Consider the following 22,690-nt stretch of genomic DNA (forward strand, 5'->3'; position numbering starts at 1 on the left):
GTCTATTAAGGAAAAGTAGATTATTATTTAAAATGAACTAGTGACGAGCGAGACGGTCGCGGAGACCGCTCAGTTCTATCGAACATTCTAGAATTTTCAAAATGCGTACGTGATATTAAAAAGGTGTTTTATGCACAGATGATAAAATCCAACGTTATGGAAAAACTACGGAATGATTTCATTCTAATTTAAACTAATATATAAAATTTTAAATTTTTAAGAGATTTGTAAAAAGTCGACGTATCAACATAAGGAGAATGGTCAGTTTATTCGGTTTGAGATTATAAACTGGATCCGATATATAGAGAATTATTATAACATCATCCAAACGGTCAGTTTGGCTAGTAGCCCCTCTGTTGCCTTCTCAGAGCGAGTCGGTAGCGCATCTCGCGGAGCCTCGCGAGGCCTGCAGCCTGCGGCCCTCAGAAGAGCATGTGGCAGCGCACATTGCTCTGCGTGGAGCTTATTCCGTGATGCGGGCGGTGAGGTCGACTCCCTGGCGAGCCGGGTCCGTCCGTTCGCCGGGGTCGGTGGCGGGGAGGGAAAGTAGATGTTAGGCCTCTAGAAAGATGAGCGCCGTGGGCTTCGGCTCGAGGTTGGACTTCTTGGCCTCCACCACCAGGAACTCGATGTCCTGGCGGTCTCGTTTGGCGAACGACTCCGCGATGAGGCGCGCCACGGCCTGGTGAGGCAACCCGTCCACCCTCCTGCCGTCCACCTCCAAGATCAGCTGGCCCACCTCCAGTCCGCCCGCGTCGTGAGCAGCTCCGTTTTCCTGCGTCACGAACGAGCGTCATCACAAAGCGGAGCGAAACAAGAATCTCAGAGGTAACATGCAAACATGCAAACGGGGATGTATCATTTCATCTAACCATCACGACAGTAGAACGCCACACCACCCTGCCTTCGCAAACATTCTTCTCCACATTCGTGGATCTCATCATACATACCAGCCGATAACTTCGACTCAAGATCTGATGACTTTCGAATATTTAAACTACTTGATTACGTCAAATTCTCCTTGGCTTGCCCTGCTCTTTATTTTAATTCAAGTTTTACTTGGTAAATACCACTATTTCTTAAAATCTATTGTGACACGTGTTTTGATGCATTCAGTATAATTTTCAAACAACGCATATCGAACCACGTGTATTTTAAGAAAAAATGGTATTTGCCAAGTAAAACTTATATTAAAATGTATGGGTACTACAAAGTTACTGCCGAATCTATATCGGTGTCGGGTTGTGGTCCCGTGGTTAGTGTCTCGGACTCTTGAGTCAGAGTTTACGGGTTCGAACCAACTCTACCACAATTCGATACCTATTTTTAATAATGAACCGCTTAGGCTCAAAGAAATAGTATGACATTGAAGTACTTTTGCAAATAATAAAAAAAAACACAAACTATTTCTCTTTTATAAAAAAATAAACTAATAAATGGGCTTATTTACTTCCTCTACTACATTCCCCTCATGTATTTGTTTTACCGTTCTTTCCTCACTCATTCGTTCCGCATGTCCAAACCATACCGTCTACCTTGATACTTGTTCTTGACACTACATTTAAGACTGTGCAAAACTCACGTGTATATTGATAATCCTGGGAAGCGGATGTTTGGTGTTGGCGCCGCCTTCTATGGCGATGCCCAGGATGGGTTTGGTCTTCTTGACGGTGATGTGCAGGTTCCCGTGGTGGTCGGGGATGACGCGCGCCGGCCAGGGCTCCGGCGCGCCCAGCGGCAGCCGCTGCATGGACTGGTGGCGCCGCAGGGGCCCGCCGGCACCCCCGGGACCTCCATCCCCCAGCAGGGCCCCCGTCTCCTCCTTCATGTCGAAGCTGCGCGACAACTTGTGCGCCAGCTCCTAGACACGGTCGCGACAACTTTGTTATTTTTTGCTAATTGTTTATTGACAATTAAAACAACAAAATCACTATAAATATTTTATCACAACTTAATTATAATATCTACCGGTTTCGAAGCTAACCGCTTCTTTATCAAGGCTGATTGATACTAGAATAAAATAACAACCATGTAATTTTTCCCACATTAATTTATTTGACCAGCAACCAACAGACTGGTCTGATGATGTCGGTCACGACAAAACCCGGTTGCTGTTCAAATAAAATTCATGTGGAAAAAATAAAAAGTTGTTAATTTATTCTATAAAATGCAGTTCCACCAAGATATCTTAACAAAACAAAACATAAATAAAATAAAATGATTCTAAAACAAAGTTTTATTTTAATTATTAATTGGAAAATCACAAAGTTAGTGCTTCAAATATAAATTATAAGAAAATTATTTTTTACAACATGCTTAAATATATTCTTGTTTACAACATTTCGATTACGTTCAAATCCTTGTTCACCAATCTGGATTATCTCCGCTTAGGAGTTATTTTACACATTTTTGACATCTCAACATGTTGCAAATAAAATAACTGGTAAAATTATAAGCCACATAAAAAATTGAAAATCATGTTTTCAGATGGGGTTCAAGTACGTGAATTTAATCAAAGATTGGACCTTGCATACAGATAAAAGAGTCTTTACATAACGCTTTCCCTATTCCAGCATAGATCGGGGTGGTAAAATCACATGAACAGTGTAACGAGTTTGATCAATATATATATATATATATATATATATATATATATATATATATATATATATATATATATATATATATATATATATATATATATGTACATATATATTTATATATATATATATATATATATATATATATATATATATATATATATATATATATATATATATATATATATTGGTTCCGAAAATTGAGTAGTGTGGTTGTCAATCATGGGTAGAATTGGGAAATATTACACGTGTGTAAAGTGATCACTTAACAAAACCTATGATGACGGTCGTAAGTCTTGTAAATGCCCAGACTTCCATATTCTTATTCATCTATGTTGAGATATCAAAAATGTATTATTGTTCGATAAATGGTACGACAACAAGGTAGAATTGTTCTGTGAATATGAGATCTTCACGAAAATAATGAGATAAAATACAATATCTTCATTTGAGTGACGAATTATATTATTTACTATGTCAGCGTGAATCATTCTATAACAAGGAATCTTTCAAACCAGCATTCTGTCTACGGTCATTTCATATTTTGAGATTTTTTTGATTTCTGGAAATGGGTCACAAAGTGCACATTCATTTTTTTTCGTAGGGATGAAGATAACAATATGACAGCTAACACTCATGTATGAAATCTAGGAGAGCAAAAGGTGCCTCCAACAAAATAAGATACTGTAATTACAGAATATATTCATTAGAAAATGCAAGGGAATATTATTTTCGATAACAAAAAAGTTAAAGTATGAATATTTAGTAAAGAAATATATAATTTAAAACTTTACATAAATTGAAACAACAAAATGTAAATTCCACATACGTGAAATCTTAGATCTGATATTAATCGTATATCGATTAGGACATACACTTACAGCTCTTCTTAAAATTATAAATTGTATCTATTAATATTATACATATTTTAAGAATTCTATAACATATGTGTAAATAAACTGGAATCCATGTAACTTTCATAAGAAAATAGTAATACATGCATATATATAACGTGGTAATATTTTTCTTTGTAAATTGGGTGTAAATAATATGTAAAGTGGGTGTATAATAATAAAATAAACAATGTGTTGCTTTGTAATTAAAGTTTATAATTAAAGTTTATTCTTAATTTATCTTTATAATATTTTTTCTATCTATCTATCTGATTCTGACAGTTCAAAATATTATATTTTTTCTATCGGATGTCTTTTGTTTTATTCTGTGCGACGCATGCGACATCTGGTAGTAGAACTGTATTATGTCGGTACTATTTGTAAGTACTTAATAAAATGTATAGGTAGGTACCTAGGTATTTTATTACATATATACAAAGAAAAAATAGAAATTAAATCATATAAATAGTACGCCAATATCATGTAAATATTTAATTAGCTGGGAATCACTTTCATATTTCTACATTTATATTTCTTAGTAACTATAACCACCTGTATTTATTTCAATTAAATACAATTAGTACTTAATTTTGACGCAGTTAATTTAAAAAATAAACAACAATAATTACACGAGCACATAACACACAAATAAATGTTCAAATCACTATAAAACATTTTGATTCCTATCTACCCTAAAACACAAATAACAATTCAAGTTCGTATAATTCAAACCAACTATAATATAATCAATTAAAAGAGTGATCCAAGTTCTGATTTACACTATGAAAAAATTTCTTTTTTACTACAAAACTATATAAGAAATTTTAAACCAAAGAGATCATTAAATTTTCCATGCAATTAAATATCTCACACATATAGGTATAAAAACTATTATATTACAAATAACGGATGTAGGACAAAACCAAAGAATACAAGGAATTGTATATTAAATCCAATTCCGACAAGATTTTTCTTTCTCAAATTTTAAATTCAGCCAGCGATTAGGCGATATAAAATACTACTCTTCGGAAATTATTGACGATCATGCTTTCGAAAGCAAAATACCAACTAATTGTGAGAAAATTGGTACCCAAATGTCGTGCAGAAGCCAAACTATTGTATTTAGTGCACGTTTTATATGGATCTTGATAAAATTTAGATGTACAATTATAGAAAAACAAACACTTCATAAAACTGTCGGTTTTCATGCAAAATGGATGCATCATCATTTTTATACAATAACAAAAAATATGTACTGTCGGTATAAACGATGAAGAAATTATTTTCAAAAATCAATAAAATTCAAAATAAAAGTAAAATAAATAGGTACATTAGTTTTAATTAACTATTACACTTTTAACAATAAGATGTACAATCTAAACACTTTAATATTAAAGTCGTATATTTATATACAAACACACTTTATATACATTTAAATATATAAATATATATATATATATATATATATATATATATATATATATATATATATATATATATATATATATATATATATATATATGTGTATATATATATATATATATATATATATATATATATATATATATATATATATATATATATATATATATATATTTATATATATATATATATATATATATATTTTTATATATATATATATATATATATATATACATATACATATATATGCGTGTGTAGATACATAAAAGATATTGAAATAACACTGGGTTCCTAAGAAATGATAAATACTTAATATAAAGAAGTAAAAAGTTATAGAGAGTGAGCGTAATGCGTCATGTTACTCGTACCTTTCTGGAAAGATAGTAAGAGTGTCTAATGATATCCGGGACGAACCAATTAAAGAGTATAATATATTCCTGTACAATATTGGAGCGGGTGGGGAGGGTGGGGCCGAGCGAGTGGGGTGGCGGGTGGCGCGTGGCGGAAGTGGCGGAAGTGGCGGACGTAGCGGAAGTAGCGGAAGAGCGGGATGTGTGGCGGTAGGGCGGTGGAGGGTGGCGGGAGCGGCCGCCACGCGTGTAGCTGTGTATGTGGACTGGAGAAAGTCAAATCTTCACACCGAAAGAAAGTCTCCCACGGAGAAGTGACTCGGTAACGTGTGGTAATACTGTGGTGACTCACAATAGATGTTTCCACGGTCTAGACTATTGACTGTACTCCTGCATTGTCCGCGAAAACAAACTCTAATCTGGCGATAAGCTATTACTTTCTTCATATTGTATTCCAGCATAGATTTTAACACGATAAACTAATGTGCCCAGACCAAAGACAATACAGAAAATATTCAAAGGTATTTCATTTACTGCGACCGAAACTCTCTGTTAAGCGATGTGAAGAACCAAAAAAGTGCTAAGAAAGCCAAATTTACAAAAAGACACCGAGATTGTTGGAGATTCTATGAATGCGGTGAAAATGGTAATATTGTGAACTAGATCATGATCATGCTGTTGTGCTCGAGAGGGAATTAGTATACAAGGTTTTCCAAATGTCCTGACCTAATATTACTACTGTCTTCCCGGTGAGTGCTTTTCTACTACTTTCCTTCGAACTTAAAGCGCTTTTACCAGGAACGTATCGATAGTTCCCAGCAGAGCCTTGAAACTCAATTTGTGTGGTAGCAATAAACAAGAAAGCGACAAACTGCGCAGCTCGTGAGCGCGTTCTAACGAAACTCTAGGAAGTACCCGCCTTAGAACACGAGGGTACGATCGTTAAACTGAAAGAAGATACATTCGAAATGTCTGAAAACAGAAAATATGAAGTGCGAACAGTTAAAACAGAGAAATAACAAAAGGGCAACATATTACGGTACCATTGATCTAACAATTCGAGTTTCAAACTGTATTAATCGACAGAGAAAAATACTCTCAACAGGAAGACTACATAAAGAATTACTGAAGCTAATGAATAAAAAAAACGTTCAACTAGTGTTGCGGCGTGCATTGAATATCAAAGTGCGAGAAAAGTCGATATGCTTATCCACCGCCAGGTCTAGGGGACTTACTAGAGGTCTTCCCCAGTACCACGACTTCACTTTCTGCGTCCAGCCACCGAGTGACGACCGCAGCCCATCGAGGTAGCCGCACTGAAACCACACCGCCGCTTAGCACAACTTAACAACACTCCAAAACGCGCAAAACGGGGACTCGCTGCTCTCGCACAAACTCCACGAACACGTGACGCGTGACTTATGTTTATTGCTTATAGAGGTGAACGTAGATCCAAAGAACCTAATCAGGTATGCCTCGAAGCACATATATTTAAGCTAAACAACGCAATTTAACGAGGATATTCAAGATTCCCAGTGCAAGTACTACTCAAAAGGATGTGTCACTATTTTTAGTAAAATATTTCGTATTAAAGGGATCCATTTACAAAATAATTAAAAAATATATCTTCATATTTGTTTCTTAATATTCGTTTTACATGTAGAAGTACATTCAAAGAATGGCAAAAATTACATTAATATTCCAATTGAAAAAAATAATCATTACAAAGATGTTTTATCGACAGTTTTAATAATGGTATATCCCCTTTAAAAATCGAAAATAAATATGTAACGTAATTTAATTTTAAATACTTTTTTATACATAGGAACAAAACACTTATATAAGACTTCCAAAAGCGGTATTTTACAGGTGGTTTATTTATGTATTATAATCATCATGTTAATCACTAAATATCAAGTCAATAAAAAAGATTTTTTGTTTAGTAATTTAGACGGCTAAGGCTTTTTCAAATATACATCTTGGTTCGATTACAAAAGGTAACTATTGAGACCCCTTTGCTAGCTAAATTCGAAAGCTTACAAAAATGACACACCCTTTTTTATAGTCTATCCTATATCTTACCCTTTTTATTCTAATCAAGATTCTACTGACATTAAAATAGTAAGCTCTTTTCCTTTTATTGAATATGTTTGTGTGGATCGACTGAGAACATAATAATCCTGCTGAGAATAATTTCGATTTTTTTTCTTCATCTTTTGGTGATGGTTGCACTGCTCAGCTTTACACCAGCGTGATTGGTAGAGAAAATAGAGACGTAAGCGAAAATTATGACCAATAAAAGTAAATTTTTATCTGTAGGCACTAACACTTTTATACATTATATAGTCACAGGCATATATGCGAGAGCAGTAAACGTTTGACGGGCATTTCAAGATGGTGTTTTAGATTCCCGATTCCAAAATTGAAGCCACGATAATAAACATAACAGATAACTTGGATTGGAAACGAAAATAAGCCCGTTTCATTTTTCTAACGTATTTGAAAAGAATTAAGGGGAGTTTGCACCATCGCAACTAGTAACGACATTTGCAGTTCGAAGAGTGTACGGTGTGCGTCGGCGACGTGATTTCCATGTTTCGAGGGAAGTGCCATAAGCTTTACATTTTGGATAACACAAAATAATGGATATCTGATTTTTTATGGGATTGTAAAAAAATAAAAGAAATTTATTTCAAGTGAGTGGGATAATAATATGGTAATAATATAGCTAATATTTATTTTACTTAGAAATTATGTGATTCGGAAGTATATGAATGATTAATAAAAATTACTAGATACACTCGTATTATTTATATATGCCTATTTTTAATAATAGATTTTCAAATTTAGCTGTACTCAAGTAAACCTTTATTATCAACCTACAAATTTCTAAGGATTTTTAATCTATGTATTTTTAAATTATTGTAATACAGGGTTGGCTAAAAATCTAATGATATTGAAGTTTCATTATTTTTACTTTTAAAAAATGGGGGAATTATTGTATGTTACTTTAAGCACTAAAGACAGTGAATTTATATATTATATTCAAGCTATACTTTGATTGATAGAAACTAGACTAACAATATAAAAATCATTTAAGATCTAATAAATATAATTATGATAGCGATATGATAATTAATTGGTTGGAAGGAATTGCTTTTTAGCAATAAGCCCGATGTACATTTATTCTGTACAAGAAATTAAATTAAAAAAATAATAAATAAATAATACTTTAAAATATAATTAAGAATAGTCAACTGCAATGCTAAACTTTAATACCAAAATTAAAGTTAAACAAATAATAACTCTTATCGGCATTTTCATTATTGTTTTCTTTTACTTATTTTAACTTTAGAAATTAAATGTTGAGTTGTTGGATAGTCTACGATTTAGGTGATTATTGCAAATGCCAAAGCTTGTAAATAAATAAATAAATACACAATATTAAATAGTTCGATTTAATTTTTGACTAATATTTATTTATATCCTTAAAATATTCGTCCACCTCTGTAATGTAATAATGTAGCAGCACGCCGGGCTACCGTTCTGGAGGTCCCGGGTTCGATTCCCAAGGGGAGGTAAAATAAATACAAGTGATTTTTTCACTCTGATATTTATTAAATAATACCCTGGACTGGTACCTAAAGCGAACGGCTGATCACCTTTCATTCATGTGTTAACGATCAGGATAACACTGCGTTTATATAATGCAGTGCCCTATGCACCATTGGGGTGCGAATAAGGGTTTGAAGAATAATTTAAAAAATATGCAGTGGATTTTATTTTTTTCGTGTAAATTAAAAATTTTCTTTATAAGAATGGCAGTAATTTCACGTAAATTCATCATTTTAACCTATTTAAAAATTATTTTGTTTTCAATTTAATAAATACTAGGTTCAAATACTAGGTTAAAAGGGTAAAAAAGATGGTTTTTCTCACCTGATCCTGGTCGAGCGAAGTGGGTTAGAAGACAAAGAGCGACCCGGCGAAGGCAGTAGTTCCAGCGGCGGCGGAGGGGGGCAGCACCGACGGAGAACGGCAACAAAACGGTCATGTATCAGTTAAACTTGTATCGTGGCTTCGGTCGTTTGTGTCTCAGACTACAGCCTGTATTGCTGCATCCTCAGAACCTCACGAATCTCACCAGTGCTCCATATACAAGATCGACAATCTCAACAATCAGCTAGCGGCAACGTATAGCTATTCAGAGCATACTGCAGTACCTACTCGCAGGTTACACCGCTACGAGAAGCCTTGACGTAAGTTTGTTTACTTTTTGAGGTTATGTTTATATATTTTTGTGTGGATATTTTCATCGTGATTTTCGTGTATTGAGGCTGCTGCATAATATGTAACATTTTGAGTGTGTCTTAATACTTGTTCACAAATCTGGATTATCCCCAATTAGGAGTTATTTTTAATTAAGAGTTATTTTTAATCAACAGTTGTAATGAACTTTCGCATATTGTGTTTCGAGTTTAATTAATATATCTAGAAGATTCAAGAATTTGAGTGGTGTGTTTGTCAATCATTGGTAGAAATGGTGAATGTGTGTATACTTAAACCAGCCTATGACGGTCGTAAGCTACGTAAATACCAATAGTACCAATAGCGAAGTTCTAGTGATTCTAGAATAATGTTTCAAAATTGGTTCATATATTTCCACTTCCAAGAATTTGAGTAGTGTGGTTGTCAATAATGGGTAGAATTAATGAATGTTAAACGTATGTAAAGTGATCACTTAAACCAGCCTATGACGGTCTTAAGCACTGTAAATGCCGAGACTTCCATATTTTTCTTCGTCTATGTTGAGATGGCAAAAATAATGCTGCATAATAATTATAAACTATAATAAGTCAGCGAAGCGATTGTTTTGTCGTTTAATAAAAATATATTATTAAACGTCTTTTTCTAGGCGTTTCTTTACATTTTGTAAAGAAACGCCTAGAAAAAGAGCGAATGACATACTGCCGTGCATAATTTAGAAAAATGATATCACCAGCTGACGATTGTTTACGATTTAATTTTTTTGAAACATTAAATTAATATCGGAATATCAAAAACATTTGAAGTAAAGGTAATTTAAAACTGTGTGTATTTTTAAATATGTACAAAATAAAATTGAAAAAAAAATATGATCACCATATTTGTGTATTCTACAACCTTATAAGAACTTATATCATTGTGGAATATTGAAAGTAATAATAATTGAAACGCCCAATATATTTAGCTGAATATGGCTGAATAAAAAATACATTTAGATCTATTCAATACTCTGCGAATTATTTAATTATTTAAATGTCCTAGCAGATAAAAAATATATTCTAAACGAAGAAAATGTGGAAGGCTGAACACTTATAACGCTTACGATCTAGCATCGGCTAGCTTAAGTGATTAAGTTTATACTCTGTAACAACGATCACCGTTCTGGCCATTATTAAACATCCATATCGCCTAAATTCTTTAAAATCATAAAAACACACACACCCACACACATAATATATGTAATATGGGCTACAGGAATTATATCCATTGTAAACATATGATCAAATAATATAAATATAATATTTTATTATTGTTTATATATCTTAAAATATACAAAAAATCGTCAATTTTTAGTTGTGCATGTTTTCGGAATGCCCAGAAGATGAACTTTATCCCAGCAAAAGCGGCATATTTTTACTTAATATTTACCCGCAACAGGGCATAAAGTGTTGTTTTTGCATTTTGAAGAAAATATTTTGTTAAATTTTTTTAAATATACTAAATATTTTTTAAATGGAGAGAAAACATTCAGGTTTTACCCAAAAAGATATGTTGCACAGTAAAAAAAAATCAATACGCGGCTTGATATTTATTTTTAATAATATATTATATTATATTTTTATCAAGTTTTTCGATACAAGACGTTGTTGAAAGGAGTGAGCGATATACTTAAGATCTGCGTTCCGTAAAGTGGGGATTTTTCAGATCCAACATTATTCGTTGGTAGTGATTGATTTAAGATATTTTAATATAATTAAGTTCACATTGCTTACGAGTAATATGAACTTTGAACAAAAGATTGTTAATTTATTATTAAATGCATCATTCATTTCAATGGTTTTTTTTTACTTAATCACGTGAATATAAATCCCATATATAATATGCATGTAATGTTGAATAACATTATAGGTACATTAAACCATTTTCATTTTTATGGAGACGGTACCTTCATAACTGTGTGAAAAATTAACTTAATTCATTCCATAATTTTCAATTAAGGCACTTAAAAATTTCCCGTTAGATGTAAAAAAAATCATATGTATTGTTGATTCTCCATTGCTTTGCACCTATTATTATCTACTAGTATCTATATCTTGTCCGCCTCCGCAGTGTGATGATTAGCGTGTTTAGCTACAGTGCTGGAGGTCCCAGGTTCGATTCCCAGACGGGGGGGTGAAATAAATATTATTACCCTGGACTGGTCCCCGAAGCACAGGTGTGATCACCTTGCCTTCATGTAAGTAACGATCAAGATGACATTGCGTCAATACGATGCCGTGCCCTATGCACCATTGGGTGCGGATAATGGTTAGAAGAAATATCTATACCTACTTTGTGAGTTTTCAATGAATAATAATTACTTACAAAAATTAAATACTCAATAAATGAGAAATATAAATTATTCATCGGGAATTTTATATACATGACTTATGTATGAAATATGTTTTGAAAAAATAAGTAAATAATACCACTTAATATAAATACACAATTGTCTACAATTATCTTATTGTAACATCTCTACAAGTGAAAACTGTAGTTAATAAATTATATAACTATAAGAAACAAAATATGGTTGAAAGTAGAGGTCAAGGAAGGCCTAAATAAGAAGACATGACATAATCAGGAACAGAAACCACGTCGGAACAATCAGCAAGCTGGTGTGAGGAGATTCACGGAACGTGGAAAAAGCGAAGCATGTTTCCTAAAACAGAGTGGTTTGTTTTCTAACCTATCTGCCTACCCTTGAGTAGAAGCGGTTAATTAGTCAGTCTGTTAAACGACAGAAATATGACGCTCGGTTAATGACAGACAGATAATGGGAGAAGAAAGTGAATGAAATGAAAGCTACGACCAGCTGCAGCTGGAAACTAACGGTCTCTAGACCTATATTCTTTGTTTACTCTGTGCTTGTTAGTGACAAACTGTACCTTTTACCATTGGTATCCATTTCTTTTGATAATTTAGTGACACCGTCACGGTGTACAATGCGCACTGAATAGCGGGCGAGGTTTTATAAAAATAGACTGAAATAACACGACACAACGACTGTATACAACTGTGAACTGTGTGAATGGAAAACTTAAATATAAATTTATTTATATTTTTATATATATATATATATATATATATATATATATATATATATATATATATATATATATATATATATATATATATATATATATATATATATTTATATATATATATATAAATATGCAATTCGTCCGCCTCCGTAGTGTAATGGTCAGCACGCTCAGCTACCGTTCTGGAGGTCCTGGGTTCGATTCCCAAAGGAGGTAAAATAAAAGTGATTTTTTCACTGTAATATTTATCCAATATTACCCTGGACTGGTAACCTGAAGCGGAGGGCTGATCACCTTTCCTTCATGTGTTAACGATCAAGATAACACTGCGTTTATATGACGCAGTGCCCTATGCACCATCGGGGTGCGGATAAGGGTTCTTATATATATATATATATATATATATATATATATATATATATATATATATATATATATATATATATATATATATATATATATATATATATATATATATATATATATATATATATATACATAAATTTAAATCTTTTTACAGTTAACAAAACATTTCTTTTTATATATAAAAAAAAGATTAATGTTTGTGTTTTTTAATTATTTACAAAAATACTTCAATTTCATACTATTTCTGTGAGCCTAAGCGGCTCATTCGAAACGGGTATCAAATTGTCAATCAAGAGTCCGCGACACCAACCACGGGACCCACAACCCGACACTTTAAATTCTTTCATTCTTTATATATTCAGGCATCTCATCATACATTTTCAAACCCCTGATACGTTATACAATTTTTCGATATACGCCTGTTTTTTTTTAATGGCAGTCATATTTTATCCTTATTTCGAGTAATATGTTCATATTTTTATTTGAAATTATTTTTTCCTTAAAATTTTAAGGCAATTTAGCGTTAAGAAAATTTATATAAAAATAAATATTTTATATCTCTTGATGAAAATTCTTGCCCGTTCAAAAAATACACGATGAATAATATATATTTTTTTAATTATGGCAAGGCTACGTAGAGTATTTTGATTTTATCCTTATCGGTTTGCTTTTTTCAAGATTCCATGCATTGATTTCTTTTCGCATTTATTCGACCGAATTATTTTTAACGTGTTGTTTCTACAACACGTTTTACCAGGTACACGAGTCAAACTGTACTATTTTGGAGTAACTGTTTGGGATTCTGTAAACACAATATGTAAGCGATCCAAAAAAAATTCATGATTTTTCAGTGTTAAGATGTCAGTTCAGTTGTCAAGAGTTTCATCTACTTACTTCAAACTTTATTTTAAAAATATTTATTTGGCAGTCACCCAGTGAAAGGATGTTTCTGCCAGTGTCAAGTATTATTTTTACTTACAAACAAAATAATAATACAAAATAATAATAACAATAAATACAAAATTTCATGGTTTATTTATATTTTAATTTATATGCTTTGAATGCTAGTTTTATCATTTCAAAAATTATGACCGCAATTCTATAAATAGGTGCAGAAAGAAGGGTTGATACTTGGATGAGGAGTTGGATTCCTACCTGTATTAAGCTATTTAGAAAGTTCTCCTAAACTTAAAAAAAAAATGTTGTTCTGTTTGAGGAATTAGAATTAAGATTATATATGTGACATTTTAATGGTGAGAATTGTAAAAATTAGAGGAGATAGTTGTTGACATACTGATAATCAGTTAAGAAAACAATTTTAATACTAATTCACTCCATAACGGCCAATGACAAACTTGTTTCAAACAAATCACTTTTAAAATGATTTCAACATCAGACGTTTAAAATTGTACATACGTCTAACTCAAAATTTCAATGACATTATTTTTTATCAAAGTATATAAAATACATTTAAGTTTAAGATACTCTATAGATCAATAACAGAGATGTAGCAACTTGTAAAATATATTTACTTATTTATTTATATTTTAATTTTATTTCTGATGTTAATATACAGTTTACAAAAGTCAAAACAATGTGGAAATTCAGCCACGGGAACATAGATAATGTTACATTCATGTATAAAATGATCACTTAAACAGCCGATGACAGGTCACAGGCCGTGTAAATTTTATTTTAATATATTCCCTTTTCCTATCCATCCCCCTAAATCACCCTTTTCTGCACCCAAAAGGTGTCCCAAAAATTCCATCAAATGGATGCACTGTTAATTTGATTGTTACATAATATGAAAGCAAGGTGATCGATTCTGCGGTTCAAGTACCAGTCTATGATAATTTTAAACAAATGTTAGAGTTATATTAAACATCCCCCCTGGGAATCGAAGCGACCTTCAGCATGGTAGCCAAATTAAATGAAACTACTACAAGGATCGTTTAGGGGTTAATCCTGTATTTGACATACTCTAAATGTTTTTTCGTCCGCCTCCGGAGTGTAATGGTAAGCACGCTAGGCTACCGTTCTGGAGGTCCCGGGTTCGATTCCCAGGGGGGGTCAAATAAATATAAGTGATTTTTTCACTATAGTATTTATTCTATATTACCCTGGACTTGTACCTGAAGCGGAGGGCTGATCACCTTTCCTTCGTGTTAACGATCAAGATAACATTGTGTTTATATAATGCAGTGCCCTATGCACCACTGTGGTGCGGATAAGGGTTTGAATTTAAATGTTTTTAAACGTGACTTCGATTTACACTTCTTTTCATGTAAGAACCAACATTAAATTTGTACATATTTTATATCATTTTATTGATTGTAGCCGATCGTAATAAGTGAGTGCAGAAAGGTGAGGTTATTATCCAAGAGTGCACTTTCCATTCAATCTGGTTTTACAAAATAGTATATCTCGTCTTAGTGCACGTATACTGTTCCTGGTGTGATTATTGACCATAGTGAGAGTGTCTCCTCAAGAAACTACGACAAACTATTATAATTTAATTCGCATCCGGAAAATGCAATTATAGTTGATATCATATTCCCTATACGCTAATTTGTACAATTTTTCAAATGTTATTGTTGCTACATGCTCTGGAAAACTTCGCGCAATATCTTATTATATATGTATTTATGTGTTTATGAATTGAAATGTAAATATCTGTATGCTCAAAATCTTAAATCTCCTTAAGTAATTCACAGATTTCTTTAAAATTTTGACGCAATGTTACATTTGAAAAAGGACGTGTTATATATCGCTCACTCCTTTCAAGAACGTCATAAATCAAAATACTTGATTTTTCAGTAGAACGTTTTTAAAGTTTAAGAATATAATACAATGTATTAAAAATAAATATCAAGCCACTTACTGAACTTTTTACTGTGCAACAGATCTTTTTAGGTAAAATCTGAAGTTTTTTTCTCCATTTGAAAAATATTTAGTTTTTTGAAAAAAATAATTAAACAATGCCTTTTCTTCAAAATGCGAAAACAACACTTTCTGCCCTGTAGTGGTTAAATACTAAGTTAAAAATATGCCGCTTTTGCTGGGATATAGTACATTTTCTGGGCATTCCGAAAACATGCACAACTGAAAATTTACAATTTTTGATTTATGACGTTCTTGAAAGGAGTGAGCGATATATGTGTATGTGTATCACTTAACCTATCTTTAACAGGTATTTTAACCTGTGACAGGATAAAAGATGTTTTTTTTCAATAACAGATTTTTACTGGAATGGCAGCGCCATATGTTGAACGTAGTAGTAATACACTCAATACAAAACATTGTTTATGGTGGACAGCGTGTTTTTTGAACGTTGCTGTCTCTTTGCATTATCAACGTTTTCGATTGCATTTTTTATTCATAGATTTTTTATGTTTCTTTTATTGCTTCATAAGCATTGTGAAATGAAACGTACCTACTAGAAAAGTGTGTTTACTATTTATTTATTTTCCATTTAATTAGACTGAGCCACATCAACACGTGGCCGGTATTATACGTATACAGGTATTATATACATAAAACAATTTGAATCATATCTTATGTATGATAGACATCTAGTATGATAGACAATATCTCTTTACTGGTTCGAACAAAAGTAAATCGACTTCCTTGAAATATTTATTAATTCACAACATTTTGAGTGTGTCCAAATACTTGTTCACAAAATCTGGATTATCTCCAATTACAGGAGTTATTTCATATTATTATTACATACTAATAGAAGAGTTTCTGCTAAATAAAAAGCTTCTTTACATCTCACCAATAGATGTCTCTAGTGAAGTTCTAGTGATTCAAGAACAAGATTTCTAAATTGGTTCATATATATAGAACTTCCAAGAATTTGAGTAGTGTGGTTGTCAATAATGGGTAGAATTGGTGAATGTTACACGTGTGTAAAGTGATCACTTAAACCAGCCTATGACGGTCGTCAGCCCCGTAAATGCCCAGACTTCTATATTCTTCTTCATCTTTGATGAGATGTCAAAAAATAATATTTTTAATTCATTTAACTTACATTTGTATCAATATTTTCTATTATTCATAGAATATCTGTGTTCATTAAGGAACGTGCATTTAACACAACAGAGCGTGGTTTTTCTTGGTTCTCTTGAAATTCTCCAGGATATGAATTTTTAAATACAGTTGAAGAATAGAAGGAATGGATTACTTAGTTGTTTTTAACCCTTACATACACCCAAAAGGCCATATGACATTGGCAACGGATCAATAAACTGTGTTTTTTTTTAATAAAAAGATAAATATTTGTGTTTTTTATACTATTTCTGTGGGCCTAAGCGGCTCATCATTAGAAATAGTTAATATAATAATTATAAAAAATACTTACTAAATGATTACTAAATGATTACTAAAAAAAAAAATATTAAGAGTAAAATGAGGCCAAAAAACTTTTATTACATTTAAATATAGTATTTTTTTTAATTAAAAAAAGGGAAATTAATAGTGTTATTATTATTAAAACAAAAATTTTAATTCATAATATTTCTGTGAACCTACCTACGCGGCTCATTATTAGAAATAGGTATCAAATTGTGGTTGAGTGGGTTCGAACCGTGAAACTCTGACTTAAGAGTCCGCGACACTAACCACGGGACCACAGCCCGATACAACATTATCGTTAATTATAAAAAGACAAAGTCACCAAATTTGTTTAATTAGTCGTCCTGTACACCAAATTTGTTTAATAAGTTTCATGATTTCATAGATATACTTTTACGCATCTGTGGCAATATTTATATCAGGCTCAAATAAAAATTCTCGTGATTACTTTATCCATTTGTTTATCTTTAGATCTGTATACGGAGCTCACTCTTAATTTCATAAAGTTAATGGTGGAAAACGGTTTGGAAACCATTGTATTTATCCAGCGTGAAGTGAAATCTATCTTACCACAACATACGCGGCGCAAGGTTCTCAAAAGTTTTATAGCATTTTAATTTGTTTTCTATTATTATCTTATTGTAACATCTCGCATTGTTTCTGTCACGGAAAAACTATTACTTCGTAATATCCTAGCATATCTGACTCCGTCATCGTCTTTACCAATAGCAACATATTTTTTATAGTTATTTATACCTTTATAGTTTATATATCTTTAAAAAAATACAGTCGTATATCCCAAAATTGTATAATGTATAAGGGGTTTGAAAATGTAGGATGAGATGCCTGAATGTATGAAGAAAAAGAGTTTGAATGAATTTAATAATAAATATTTTGTTTACTATAAGAAGAACTTGTAATAAGATGTAAATATTTATATATATGTATATATATATATATATATATATATATATATATATATATATATATATATATATATATATATATATATATATATATATATATATATATATATATATATATATATATATATATATATATATATATATATATATATATATATATATATATATATATATATATATATATATATATATATATATATATATATACATATATATATATATATATATATATATATATATATATATATATATCGTTATTAAAATTGAAGAATTTATTTGACAGACAGAGAAACGATCTTTGGGATGTGGTTTTTCTTAATAGCTTTTTTTTTGATAACGTACATGTATGAAGTCAAGTTTAGATTTATGATTGTTACTATATTTTATTCGGTGAATATTTGTATCATGTAAAAGAAAACGGATGCAATATTTAAATGATTAAGTTTTGGCCGATTTATTTCGTGTTCGAATATATAATAAATTGTTAAAAGCAAACGATATTTCATTTTTTTAAACTTGGGCCATTAATTGTCGAAAGCGTTAACAGGTGGAACAAAAAAGTAATCTATTTTTTCAATAGAACAAAACAACTAACTTGTGATTAGTTTGTTTTCCAATCGATTTTCTAATAACGGACGTTTGATAATAATTGATCGGTTGATCAATATTTTTGTAAAACAACAATGCATGCAACTAAAGTAGGTAGATAGGTACCTAAATTAGATATTGTGAAGTGCGCAGGAAACGGAAAAATCGCATTTAAGCGAATGAATAATGAGCATGATGCAGTGTTTTCGGCGCGAAAGTGAAATCCGTTATTCCTTCCACGGTTCCGTGCATCGTGACACTTTTGCCTGCTTGGGTTTTAAATGGCGATTACACACTCATTTTACGTAACTACAACCTACTATTTGCTCGTTAATTTATGTTAAAATAAATGTATTGTAATTTCGGTAATGTTATTTAACATGTGGTCATATTAACATTTTGTGTATATTGTGAATTCAGTGTGTGGTCAGTTACGAAATAATGTAATTCGAGCTCTCTAAATGCGGATGCGATCTTTAAGACAATGTACAAATATTACATTCATTGCAGTTGTTTGCCTCAGCAAATGAATTTTAATATATTTTTTTAAACTATAATTTAAAAGCTTAAACAATAATGATTTTATACACAGAAAAGAAGAAAAAGAGGTGATTTATGAAAAGATACAAAAAATAATAATTTTACGGCGTTAAAAAATTAAATACTTCTTACTAAATTCATGAACAAATATCGAACCATATATGGATTTTTTGGACGGTTTATTTCCTCCAGATTTATTTACTGGGAAATACGTCATAATTCTATTTGTACATACGTTATATGTAACGATATTTGGCCGTGAAAGGGTCTATATATTTTACTCTAAATTCAATGCAGTTAAATTTATATGATTTTTTTATTAAATTAATAAATTAAAAATTTTAAATTCTCAATAAATCATCAAGATTTAAAAAAAAAAACTTGATATGCTTAAACATTTATTTTTTTGACTGGAGTAATTCAAATACAAAAATAAAACATTGTATATCGCATACATGTATTTCATATTGTAAAGATATTTATTGTACATCTGTACATTTTTCGCTTAGAAGAAAGTGTAAATTTATTATATCTTCCAGCTCTCAAACCATTAATAAAGATTTTTTTCTTAATTAATAAGTGTCCGACCAGTTGGACTTCCTGGTTGGCCCAACCCGCGTCCGAGGGGCCGAAGATTCGCAGTGCTCTACGCGGTGTGTGATGAGATAAGAGTCGGTTTAGTGGTAACGGTACTGCCGGCCCACCGGTCCGTGGGAACCAGTGCCCACGCACAAAGGTGACCGCGCACTTTAAAGCACTGGCCCCCATCGTAATGCCAGCGTGTTCCGCCGTTAATGCAACTGCTACTTGACGTGTCGTACCTACATCCTCAGTTTTAACACACTTTTGGGTAGATGAAAATGTGTTAAAACTAAGTATGAATACCTGAATGAATACCTTACCCGTATTTTTGTTTTATTTTATTTTTTATTTTTGAGCCTCGATCCGTTTACTAGTGATTTTAGATCTAACAAACAAAATACATTGTAATAAAAAAAAATAAAAAAATAAGAGAGATAGAGATGGTAGCAAAAAAAAAACAACACTAATAATAATAATTAAGGACATCTAAGGAAATTATTCGATCTATTTATGTATATATATATATATATATATATATATATATATATATATATATATATATATATATATATATATACATAAAATTGCTGACAATTCGTCGGCAGTTCTCGTCAGAACTTCGCGACCCGGATCTGACTTGGGAGGATGCAAGGGAGCTGGCAGCCGACAGAAAAGCCTGGAGACAGTTTGTGGACTCCATATGCTCCACCTAGGGAGCGGATATGGTTATTATTATTATATATATATATATATATATATATATATATATATATATATATATATATATATATATATATATATATATATATATATATATATATATATATATATGTATATATATTTATATATTGTATATATATACAAATTAAACTCGCTTTGCGTTATTTTTTTCAGTATATTATGTATTAAAATGACGAGTAAAGCAGGAAATCTTTTCTTTTTCATGTATCATTTCATAATATACTGACTTTACTCACAGTCTATGCACGATCAATCTTATAAGATCACGCGACTGTGGTTATTTGTCAATGTGATATGTGAAGAAGAAAAAACGAACAGTAGATGAACATAATTATATAATTTCTTCAACCATTTGATAATTACATCATCCTGCTATTTAATAAATTGCCCATCATTGAACCAATTAATCCATCTCACGTTGAGGCTTTGTATTTATAAATTTAATATTTAAAAATATGTATTAGTTTAATGTAAACTGTGATAACTGTTTCAATAATGTTATTGTCGTATAACATTTTTGATTTGGTTAATTACTAATATATGATGTACATATATAAAAACATTTTTTGTGTTGAGTAATATATCCAAAATTAAACACGGTTATTGGATTGAATTCTACTTTTATTTACATATATGATATGTGACGCGTTTATTTAATAAGACGAAAAACACATTATCATAATAAAACGAAACGCGCCACATATCACATGTGTAAATAAAATTAGAATTCAATCCAATAACCGTGTTTAATTTTGGATATATCACCCAACAATTCAATAAAGAATTCTACCAACTGTCTGCATTTATAATAAATAACGTTTTTATTTCTCAATTAATCACTTAACTTTGAGATTTCGATTGAAGCTTGTGAAAACTGATATAAATATAAAGCGGCTATAATAAATTTCATGGGTTTTGATATTTCTTCCCATGGCCAGAAGCGATAATGGTAATACGTGGGATATTAATTATTCAAAAATAGCTAGTATACGACTCTCACTAAACGTCTACCATTTATTTTATTTTCCTGTTGTTCAGAATCTAGTGATTAATCCAGCGTGAAACAGTGTAAACGCATACATGCCGATATCTAATGTTATAACTAACGCTCGACAGCGAAACTGGCGTCGCAGGTTCGATTCCCGCCAATTGCAAAATGAATTCAAGAAATATTTATTTTCAATTGGTGTACGTGTTTGCGGTGTATTTTTTACATTAACTTTTCCTATCCTTACTATCTTACCTGCAGACAAGCATCTAAAATAGACGCTTTGCGGGTTATTCCTTTTTTTTAAATGTACAATTAATTTTAAAGCCGGCTCTAATATTATGTACGAAGATATCACCTAACTCTTACATGATGTGCTAGATGCACATATTTATAAGGAAAATAAGTTTTTCTAATTGAATTACTTTAAAGATAATAACTTGAAATTATTTTTTTCAATGAGATTATTTCATAAATAAATAAATAAATAAAACCCTTATCCGCACCCAATGGTGCATAGGGCACTGCGTCATATAAACGCAGTGTTATCTTGATCGTTTACACATGAAGGAAAGGTGATCAGCCTTCCGCTTCAGGTACCAGTCTAGGGTAGTATTGAATAAATATTACAGTGAAAAAATCACTTATATTTATTTTACCCCCCTTGGGAATCGAACCCGGGACCTCCAGAACGGTAGCCGAGCGTGCTGACCATTACACTACGGAGGCGGACATATTATTTCATAAAAGCATAATTATTATATGTTCCTTAGATACATACTCATATGATCACTTTTATTCAAGTTTTTATTACATAGTTAGTCTTGGAGATTCAATGATTGATTTATAATAATTAGAAAAAATAACATGATTTATGTTTCAATAATTTATTAATTTTATTAATGACCATTTTTATTTTTGGATTATAAATGATTTTTTGGTATAAAAGAAGTCTCGGGAAGTCTGACCCAATACAAATACATTAA

The 22,690-nt window shown here is 31.3% G+C and overlaps 2 protein-coding genes across 2 annotated transcripts in view; one reads left to right on the plus strand and one right to left on the minus strand.

The window, feature by feature from the left end:
- Positions 1-429: 429 nt before the first annotated feature.
- Positions 430-1,857, minus strand: LOC148305761 (whirlin-like). Its single transcript, XM_088266179.1, has 2 exons — positions 1,583-1,857; positions 430-775 (listed from the first exon to the last, which is right to left on the minus strand). The coding sequence occupies exons 1-2, from the start codon at positions 1,826-1,828 to the stop codon at positions 554-556; spliced, it is 468 nt and encodes a 155-aa protein (XP_088122305.1). The 5' UTR covers positions 1,829-1,857; the 3' UTR covers positions 430-553.
- A 7,461-nt stretch (positions 1,858-9,318) lies between these two features.
- LOC148305762 (uncharacterized) overlaps positions 9,319-22,690 on the plus strand; it is a 28,914-nt gene continuing 15,542 nt past the window's right edge. The window contains exon 1 of the mRNA XM_088266180.1: positions 9,319-9,524. The gene's annotated coding sequence lies outside the window, so the exon portion shown is untranslated. The remainder of the gene's footprint in view (positions 9,525-22,690) is intronic.

Source organism: Brachycentrus maculatus, unplaced genomic scaffold (genome assembly GCF_059751285.1).
Source record: "Brachycentrus maculatus isolate JH-2025_06_01 unplaced genomic scaffold, ASM5975128v1 h1tg000263l, whole genome shotgun sequence".
Classification (NCBI taxonomy): domain Eukaryota; kingdom Metazoa; phylum Arthropoda; class Insecta; order Trichoptera; family Brachycentridae; genus Brachycentrus; species Brachycentrus maculatus.